At 26.7% G+C, this 10,836-nt stretch overlaps 1 protein-coding gene across 2 annotated transcripts; it reads left to right on the forward strand.

Annotated features, from left to right (window-relative positions):
- The first annotated feature begins 55 nt into the window (after positions 1-55).
- LOC107172667 (scoloptoxin SSD14-like) lies at positions 56-10,827 on the forward strand. 2 transcript variants are annotated; one of them, XM_015522969.2, is made up of 11 exons: positions 56-507; positions 4,049-4,104; positions 5,625-5,831; positions 6,243-6,463; positions 7,056-7,251; positions 7,586-7,786; positions 8,763-8,991; positions 9,054-9,244; positions 9,328-9,568; positions 10,185-10,298; positions 10,387-10,827. In XM_015522969.2, the coding sequence occupies exons 1-11, from the start codon at positions 475-477 to the stop codon at positions 10,534-10,536; spliced, it is 1,839 nt and encodes a 612-aa protein (XP_015378455.1). In that variant the 5' UTR covers positions 56-474; the 3' UTR covers positions 10,537-10,827. The 2 variants fall into 2 exon arrangements, with proteins under 2 accessions (XP_015378455.1, XP_089076803.1); XM_089220677.1 differs by lacking the exon at positions 56-507 and adding an exon at positions 3,831-3,972.
- The last annotated feature ends 9 nt before the right edge of the window (positions 10,828-10,836 follow it).

Raw genomic sequence — 10,836 nt, forward strand, 5'->3', positions numbered from 1 at the left:
AATTGATAACATTATTTACTATCGTAGATTACAAAGGTTCACATTCAAACAATAATTGACATTTCTGTGGTTCGTACACACTATTCACCAGTCACTGACATTACAACAGAACCATTTTTTTTTTTTCTATAGTGAATTTACTAAACGTCTACAACATTGACACGGTGACACGATATTATTATTCGCTAAATTATTGTGAGTTTCTGTTGCTCACTACTCAGTTGAGAGTTTGTGAGGTGCTGCAGTCGCAGAACGTGGTTTATCTTTAATAATACATATATCAATGTCAACATCAGTATCGTGATCGTTATAGATTTAAAATTAATATTAATGATCTACTCCTTTTTCAAGATTTATTTGATTCGTTAAAAATGCTATCATCAAAAAGTTATTTGGCTATGAAAATATTTTAATTAGCTGTTATTCGATCAAGTTTTTTTAACGTGTACATACCTAACTTATGAGTTGGTGCCTATGGAGGAACCTATACAGCTATCCAAAAATCAGGTAGGTACCTACCTATAATATTAAGTTGATCATGTTAAAAGTTAGTAGAAATATATATATTATTTTTAATTTGAAATTTATTTTCAATCTATTTACACCTATAACTATAATAATTCCTTTTACCCAAAGGCCAAAGGTATACTATACTACTATATAGTATTTTTTCCGGCGACGTACTACAATACTTTGTGATGTTTGGCACATCAATTTAATAATTAAAAATCATTTATTCGAATGTCTCGTAGGTGTAAATACCTAGATAAAATGTATTTATAGAATAACCGATAAAAGAGTTTCCGCCATGTTGCTAGTTTAGTTATTTACCCACTCTTTACCATGATTTAAGATATATGTACCTATCTTAGATCATCAGTGGCGGCGCGTGAACCATTTTATAGGGTAGACTACAGTCTACAAGACAACCAAAGATATGGTGTTATATAAAATTTTTTTTAAAAATTAGATAATCATAAAAAAGTAAATTACATAAAATAATTATATTTGGATATCATTTAAATCAATTCGCCGATTTTGTTTTGTTGCGAACACATCTATTACATTGTTTATAAATGTTGGATCTTTTGATAATTCACCTAACATTTTTTTTTCAATAGCTAAAGCATTTTTCTTTATACGAAAAAGAACCAAGACCTTTATTTAAAATAATATCAATAATATCTGACATATTAAGTTTTAAACGTATATTACTCCATTAAGAAAAAATTATAAACATTAAACATGTGCCTAAATTATTAAAATATTACGTTGAGACATGTCTCTTCCATACATATAATTTTGGTAATACCCCACTACGTCCCCCGTTTACCTTGTCACACGCCCGTCATCAATAGTGAGACACAATTCAATATGTCTCGTCCGATTTGACGGCGACAACGGAGTGATTACGGTATAGATAAAATATAAATAAAATTATACTATATATATTTTATCATACTCGTTACTCACACAGACACTTTAGAGACGAATCAGTGTTAATAACATTTTATTTATAAAATTATGAAGAAATAAAATACATATAATATAGTAGGTATCATATTATAATAAACAACTAATTTTTAAAATTAAATTGTTTGATATTTTTGGATAGACAATGTCTCATTGCGTCGTCGATCCATGAAACATACACAAAACATATTGCAATAGTGACAGTGGCGTCATTTCAGTTTTTGAGAGGGAAGGGCAAAAGTTTTGACCAGCCCATAATACAAAAAAAAAATTAAAACCGCTCGCTAACAATTACATTTTCATCTCAATACAGAATAGCCTTTTTACATAATTTTATACATACTAGTTTGGTTAGGTTAGGTTACTATTACGGTTATCTGAGATAAGACATAAATAATTCACTTTATTTAGGGATAACAATCACTAAATAATACATATTAATTATTAATATATTATTATACACATATATAATAATATTTACTATGTAGATTGTAGAGGGATACCCAATATTACCTTTTTCCAGTTCAAAAACCAGGAAAACGGTTGGGAACTGTTTATCACAATACTGCCACCAACCCAATATGTTACCTATTAGCTATTATATGATGACCTTTTAAAAGGAAATTTACCGTTTACCGCCAATGATGTCTCCTATTTACGTCAAATATAAGTATAAATGTATTAAACAAAAAATATAACAAAACATACCTACAATAAACTATTAAATATTTATTATTAATTTATGTTTTTGAAGTGCAACTTAGATAGTTAGAATGTAAGATGCTAGACATTAACTGGGTATCTTCTAGTCTTCATAGTAGGTACCAAACATGTCAACACCTTGATTTAAATCTATATTAGTGAAGCTAAAGAAATAATTTGAAATGTTAATTTATAGCGGGCCTGGGGCCCATATTCGGCCCGCTAATGATAAGGGGGGCAAATGCCCACCCTGCCACTCCCCAAATGATGCCACTGAATAGTGATACCATTGATTATAAATACTAGCATTTATAATCAATGGTGATACTTATAAACTTGCGTGGCTGCATTTAAAACGAACTAGGTACGAAGTATTTATGTACAACTAGCATATAGGATTTGTTTTTTTAATATTATTTCTATAAAGTATAAAACATAGACTATTTATAATAATATTAATTCGCCGAGGTATTTGATTTCAATATATATACATAAAAAAAAAAAATAATAATAATATTATTAGATAAAGAAGTACATAGGTGAATGTAGTTAACCAGTCTTAAAAAAAAAGGTCATGGGGGAGGTTAAGACACCCAAATCCCCCCCCCCCCTTAATTACGCCACTGAACTAATATATGTTCAGCAGACAATTGTATTGATGAAATAACTAATTATACGCATGTTATAATATTATAATAGGTATAAATTTTATAAAGATCTTGATTTGGTGATAAATTAGTAAATTGAAAAATTGTAATGGAAAATTGTTGACATTTACTCTCAAATCAAAATTTGTTTCATAAAATATTTTCTGTTTAATGGGTTTGTATTTATTTACATAGCAGGAGGTAGTGTTCAACTAGCGTATGGGTGTAATTCTGTGCTCTTATAATACTTTAATGCTTACCATATTATGATACATTGGGAAACTACAATAATAAATAACATGAACACAATACATAAATCACACATTTTAGGTGGGATTTAAACAATTTTGAGTACCTCATAAATATTGTTTAATAATACCAATCCTAGCCCCTAGGTATTAACTAGTCAAAAAGTTAAAAGTTAATTTGATTTTAACTTTTCAACTTAACTAGTTACTTTTGGGTTTCTGTCAGTTTAACCACCTACTAACTTATCGTAGTTTTCTTAAATTAAAGTGAAATTTATAAATTCAGTTTTTATTTTAAGAAATTAAGTTAATTTATTACATTTAAATCGATTTTGTTTTCATGGCAAAAAATAATTCAACTATTTTGTGATGAATAAATTAAATGTAAATATTAATTCGTCCTACGACCTACAATATTTGTTTCACTACAATGTATATAATATTATCTGTGTATCAATGTATAAAATATTATGTCAATTCAAGTTATCCGATGAGGTCCTTAATTAGTTAATTATAACTTCGTTTACACCTTCTATACAGTTTCAGAGATTATATAATATAGTTTTAAGTGATGAATAACGGGTTCATTTAGATATTAATTTTATATTATTTTAATAATTTATAATATTTATAATTGTAGCTACTATCTAATGTAATAGTTACAATAATTACAATAATATCATGGCTAATTCTAAAACTTGTACTGATAAGATTATTATAATGTTTCTAATTTCGATCCATACTGTTTTTAATACTGATCATGTTCGGTTTAATTTTTATGGCATTATTCAACAATTAAATGTTGAATGTAACATATTATTTTTCTTTGTTGGGCATAGTATGAATTAGTTATAATAACGAAATATTTATATCATATTCAGTTTGTTTTAGATCGTTTCAATGTGAGTATCATTATTATATAAATCGCCATGATATGCACCTAATAAAGTATTTGTTTATTATACTATTATTTTTTAGATCGTACATCAGTTTATCAAATCAAACAAAATTCGAATTGGCAATATGAATATCAGGTATGTTTATATTAGTTTTATTTACGATCAGATAATAATATATTTACTATTAGCCTATAAGACTATATTTATATTATATTATTCATTAATAATTATATTAAACCTAGTTCAATAGATTTACGTTAACGCCAACTGTTTGATTGATAGTATAAATTTGTAGGTACTTGGAAAAAACAATGTCTGTAATGAACCCATTTTCACAACCAGTTGTGTTCGAGGCTGTGTTTGAGATGTTATCCTCGAAATATTTTTAAGGAGTTAACCTGCAATTGCGCCTAAAATGGTCTTTTTTATGTATCAAATATGTTCTTCTATTTTCGGGGTCAATAAACCAATCGCCTGGCTTGATTTTTGCTGGATTGACAGACCAATTTCGCTTGATAATTTTCAAGATTGATAGACAAATTGTGCTAAATAACTGCTTAGTAATAATGTAATATTTATTTTATTCAATAGCACATTTAAATATATAATATTATTTTTATCGGAATATAATGTAAATTATAATAGTTAATATTAATAAAACATACATAATCTAATTACAACTAAATAAATCACTATTATAATATTATTCTATATTACAGATTATTTTTAGTGTATAATTAAAAGTTATTAAAATAAATAAATTAATAGGCTTTTTCTGATCTAATACTATACCACGCTAAATGCTGATTAATATTTGGTATTAATAAGTTCACTTCAAAAACAGACACTATGTATGTTTTCATAACGATGAAAAGGAGGATCAATTTAAAATAATAAATATTTTGAGTAATATTTTTACTATTTTAAAATTGTAATTTCTGAAGAAATTGTTATAACCAAGCAGCCAGCACCATGCTATCTTAGGTATTCCTTACTACATCGTTGCTCCCAACTTCTCAAAACTAATTTAGCCAATATAAATAAAACTTCAACATCTACAAGTCTTTTATTTTACTTCACATAAAAAAGCAATTTATGAAAGACTTATTTGCTTATATTCTAAAAGAAATATCGATTACGTAAGCATCGTTATTCGTTGCACATTGTTTGATTGTTCAATTAAAAGTTCATATTAAATTACTTTTATAATTAATATTTAAATATGATACGAGGTAATTCCGCGATAAATTGTTTGTAATTTGTGTTTCATCTTTATAAGCCATTCGTAAAAACACAAATAACAATAATTGCCAAATAGTATTTATAAGTATGGGCTAAGATAAAAATTAATAATAGTATATTTTCCTAAAAGGTTACAAAGTAATATTTTGTTTTGTTTTTAAACTTGTTTATTTATTGCTTCTTGATAATTTTATTTGTTTTTAGGTATACCACATTTGTGTATAGTGCTATAATCCGATATATGTCTTTTTTATATTATGTTATGTATTTGAAATAAGTTATAACTTACCATTATAGGACTATGGTCCTAGTGAAAATATACTATTACCCCCCCCCCCCCGGTTGTATGCCAGTATACAGTATCATCTATATCTTCAACATAAAAAGTACCTACATAAAATTTTTTTTTTCAGATTACAATCGACGCGTTACCTAACAGGACTGATAACTTTAGGCTTTGTAGTATTGTTCTTTTTCGTATTTACGTCCCACCATGTCCACAACGACCACAACCGTATTCCCGATCCAGAATCTCCAATTCCGCCATCGAGTATGCCGATGGGTTTATACACAAAGATCGGTGTTGTATCCAACGGCGGACCGTGCGCACAAATCGGAGTGTAATAATTAATAAATATTTTATCTTTTAGATGGAACATTAAATTGATGGGTAGCTACTAGCTACAGTGTAAAGTTTTTTTTGTTATAGAATATCTATAAAATATTTTTGAAGTATTAAAAAAAAAGTGAACAACATTTTAAAGAAATATCACAAAAACATTTGTGTATTTCGTAGTAGGAGAGTTAGATAGTTTTTTTCCTTTGATTGTTCAATTACCTGCCACTGCCTTGCCCTGTACAGTGTACACCTTATCTAATATTATTTTTTTACAATTAATAAATACAACTCTTATAAAAAAAAATGTGTGACTTTTGTAATGAAAACAAACATCAATTAATTTCATTAAATTCTCGGACATCAAAGTGATAATAATATTTTAGTAATTCAAAAATATTATTGTTTTTCGAAGGGAGGTGATGTCAAAAGGAGGAAATGCCATTGATGCAGCAATAGCTACAATGTTGTGTGATGGAGTTCTGTGTCCCGAGTATATGGGTATTGGTGGAGGATTTTTAATGAGTATTTACAACGCGACGACCAAAAAAGTGATGACGATCAACGCGCGTGAAATAGCTCCTGCTGCGGCGACTACATCAATGTTTGTTGAAGATCCATTGAAATCTATATACGGTAATTCCTACGTACATATTCAATAAAACATTTAAAAAATATGGAATTGAAACAACAACTATACAGCTAGATGAATTATTTATGAAATATATATAAATAATTCAACTATTAGAGTGCCATTCAATGAGGCTTAGGCAGTAAACATTTTATCTGTAAACTGGTTTCTGATTTTGTAAATTTTAGGTATAATATACGTAAATGGAGTAAAATTTATATTGATTTTTAAAAATCATTTAAGATTATCTAGCGGACACAATATGGCATTATTTACAAAAATTATTTTGATTTCAAATTTAATTAATAGTCTTGTCATTATTAATTGTTAAATATTAGTAATTTAAGTTTATGCCAAGTAGGCATTGATTAATTTATGTTTTAAAGAACAAAGTAAAACCTTTTTATCTTATACTATTCTTAGAAATAATAAATCATAATAATCATATCTAAGCCAATCATACCCAGTCTATTCAAGTTTTAAGTATTAACTTTTATCAAATCATAGTATAAAGTATACAATACAGTGTAATTAACCGAGAGTCATTGAAATTCAAAGACTTTTATAAAAAATGAGTTAACTAATTTTTAAATCTAGGAGGAATGGCAGCTGCAGTTCCAGGGGAACTCAAAGGCTATTCAACAATTTATAATTTATATGGTGGTGGCGTTTCGTGGGAATCGTTGTTTGAACCAACTATTAAATTGTGTAAAGAAGGCATGACAATCAGTAAACGTTTAGCAATGAACTTGTATAATCACGAAGACTTGATAAAAAATGACTTGTTGCTCAGGTATAAAACATTAAGTATTTAAGTGAACATTAAAACAAGATTAGATTTTATAATTATTTTAGTGCGTATATATGTTACATACAATGTCCGGAATTGTACATTTCGCAATTTGTACAGTGATTTTTGTACACATCGCGAATTGTACAATGTTGTTGTACAAAGTAACTAGATTGTACAAGTTTCATTATACAATTCGCGATGTGTACAAAAATCATTGTACAAATTGCGAAATGTACAATTCCGGACATTATATGTAACATATACATATAATACCTTGTCATAAAATAAATATTATTTACATAAATTAATAAAAGTGTTGTATATTATTTTGCAGAGAAGCGTTTTTTAATGAAAAAACTGGACATGTAAAAACTGCTGGGGAACAGTATACTTTTCCAAAGTTAGCAGAAACAATGAAAATTATAGCAAAAGAAGGTGTAGATGCCATATATAATGGTTCGTTAACATCTAAGTTATTAGAAGATTTAAAAGAAGTGAATGGAATAATCACAAAAGAAGATTTAGCCAATTATACGTAAGTAATTTACTTTATGCATTTTACTATAAGTATTATGATGGGTTGAATTAATTTTTGCTGAATACATTGTATGTTTAAAATATAATAATATAGCAATGTTAAAAGTTTTGAGAACCCATAAATAATTGATTTAAAATAAAACAAAATAGCTAAAGTATAATTCTAAAAAAAAAAAAATATGGCTGTTTAAAATAATAATAATAAATTATTATTATGATAATTAATAATAATTATTAAATCTAAATCTAATTTCGACAAAATCTAATCTTCGAATGTCTATAAAAAAAACTGCCGTTTATATTATTTTTATTTTTAGATTTTTTGGTAACAATAATATTAATAACTATTTATGATTATTCTAACGTATTGTAATTGTTGAGCTAGATGTATAATAAAAAGCTAATAATAATAATAATTTAAAAAAAAACTATTTATGAGATAACTTGTATTCTATTTTCAATTCTTGGTAATAAAAATCGAAAATTTTACAAATTTTAACTGTAAAATCATTTACACATTTTTAAGATTTCAATTAAGTTTGTTCTTCAAGTTTGTATGTATTTCTATTTTGTATAGCATCAATTCAGCTGCTGTAATTAATGAGCTTGCTTCAATGAAGAACAATTAATTAGAATTTTCTCTTTAAAAATATTGTATTTAATATATTTCTTTTTATTAAAATAAATAAAATTTTTATTTATTCTATTTTATAATATTATCCAAGTTTTGGGAATTTATTTGATTTTTTTTTTATAGTTAATAAAATAAAATATTTAAATTTATATTTTATGCAAAATTGTATTTACCTATATATGTAGAGTTATTCTGTTTTTTTTGTGATTACCCAGATAAAATTCTATCTACGCCACTGTCAAATAGAATATTTGGTAATTTTTAAATCAATTTATTATGTGTACACATTGTACTTTAAAATTCATTATAATGTTTACAGAACTAAATGTTATGTTTTTAGAATTGAAATCAAAGATTCTTTTCCAGTAAACTTAAAAAGTGGACATACAATACATGTGGGACCACCGCCTAGTTCTGGTATCATATTGGCATACATACTCCGAATATTGGATGGGATATTACCAGCACCTGATAATGGTTTAGACGCACATCGATTTGTGGAAGCTTTCAAATTTGGGTTTGGGGCAAGAACCCATTTAGGAGATCATAAATTTGTTGATGTGTCTCATGTAATATTTTAAATTTCTACTATTTTTAATGTATAAATACTTGAATAGATTTACTTTTTTAGATTTACGATAAAGTAAAATCAGATAGTTACATTAATAGTATTCAAAATAATATATCTGATAGTTTTACTTCGTCAGATCCAAGATATTATGGAGCTGATTACGATATGCCAGAGAATCACGGAACTGCTAACATTGTTGTAACGGATTCAATGGGCAATACTGTTGTAGCTACAAGTACATTAAATACTTAGTAAGTATTAAAGTATTTTCTTTATATTTTTAATTGATATAATTATTTTATTTAGTAACATACCAATTTCATTTTTACTTCAGCTTTGGTTGTGGTTTCATGTCTCCTAGTACTGGGATACTTTTAAATAATGAAATGGATGATTTCTCTACTCCTGGAGTTATCAACTATTATGGTATTCCATCTTCACCCGCCAATTTCATCGAACCAGGCAAGCGACCAATGTCTTCAATGTGTCCAACTATATTTACTGATAAAAATGGTGATTTTGTTCTTGGAGTGGGAGCTGCAGGAGGTTCAAAAATCACTCTTGCTACTGCATATGTATGATTTTTTATGATATATCTATATTAGTAAAAATTTTTTAAATTGATTTGAAAGTATTCTAGTTTTTTTTTTTTTTTTTTTTTTATTAAATTAAAGTGTTTCTGACATACAAGGTCATCTAACTTATTAATATGGGTATTCTAGTAAGTTTGGAATTATATCTTATTTAGCTCCTAAATTTAAATAGTTGTAGAAAAAGTGAATAAATAATTTACATAGATTATGGTTACCTACCTACTTTTCTATTATTATTTATACATATAATAGTTATTATTAAAAATTTATCTATTGCTACAAGGTAATTTTTTCAAATTTACCTATGTATAGCTAGGTGTGTACTGTTTAGTTAATTTATTATTCCAAATAATTGTATTGAAATGCATTTTTACCGGTTTGTCATTAAATGTCTCCATGCTTAATAGCCTTTAAAACCCATTTATCTGTATGTACCATTTATTTGATTAATGTACATAAATATATTTTAACACACTTCAGATTAGGTATTAAAATTATATGGATATTATATTAAAAATTGAACAAATCCATGGGATTCAGAAAATACTTCTAATGTTATGAAATTTTATAATATTTCAAAAATGTTTGCTGCTTTTAGGTGTCTGCTCTCAAGTTATGGTACAATAAAACACTGAAAGAAGTGATAGACAAACCTAGAATTTATCATCAACTTATACCTATGGAAGTTCAATATGAATACGGAACAACTAAGGTATGAGAAAAAATAGAATATTGGTTTCTTTATTCATTAATCATAATACTAGTACAATTTTAACTATAATTCCATTGTATCTTTTTAGGATATAGTAAAGAGACTTATGGATATTGGCCATTCAGTCATTAGGTTGAATAATGGAGCATCAGCGGTTACAGCAATAGCTAAAACTTCTTCAGGGATGTTTGAAGCCATGCCAGATTTTAGACGGCCAGGAAATTCATCTGGAAATTAATTCAATATTATGTTTTATATTGATTGAATTTTAAATTTGTTGTATGAAGTACACCTAGTATGTTCCTAAAATATTATTATACCTAACCAAAAAAGTACTATGATCCGGCTTTTTGTAATTTTGTTGTGTATTTAAAAATATTTATTGACGTATTTTTACTGTGCAATTTAGATTAAACTTAAGTTCCACATCCATTTACAATTATTTATTTTTATGAAATATTTATATATACAGAAGTGTACAGTTTTTATGCTTGTATATATTACTTTAATAAAGACGTAACAAAAGAGATGGTTTGTG

The sequence above is a fragment of the Diuraphis noxia genome, unplaced genomic scaffold, assembly GCF_037042655.1.
Source record: "Diuraphis noxia isolate RWA-SAM2 unplaced genomic scaffold, SU_Dnox_SAM2 contig0002, whole genome shotgun sequence".
Taxonomy (NCBI): Eukaryota; Metazoa; Arthropoda; class Insecta; order Hemiptera; family Aphididae; genus Diuraphis; species Diuraphis noxia.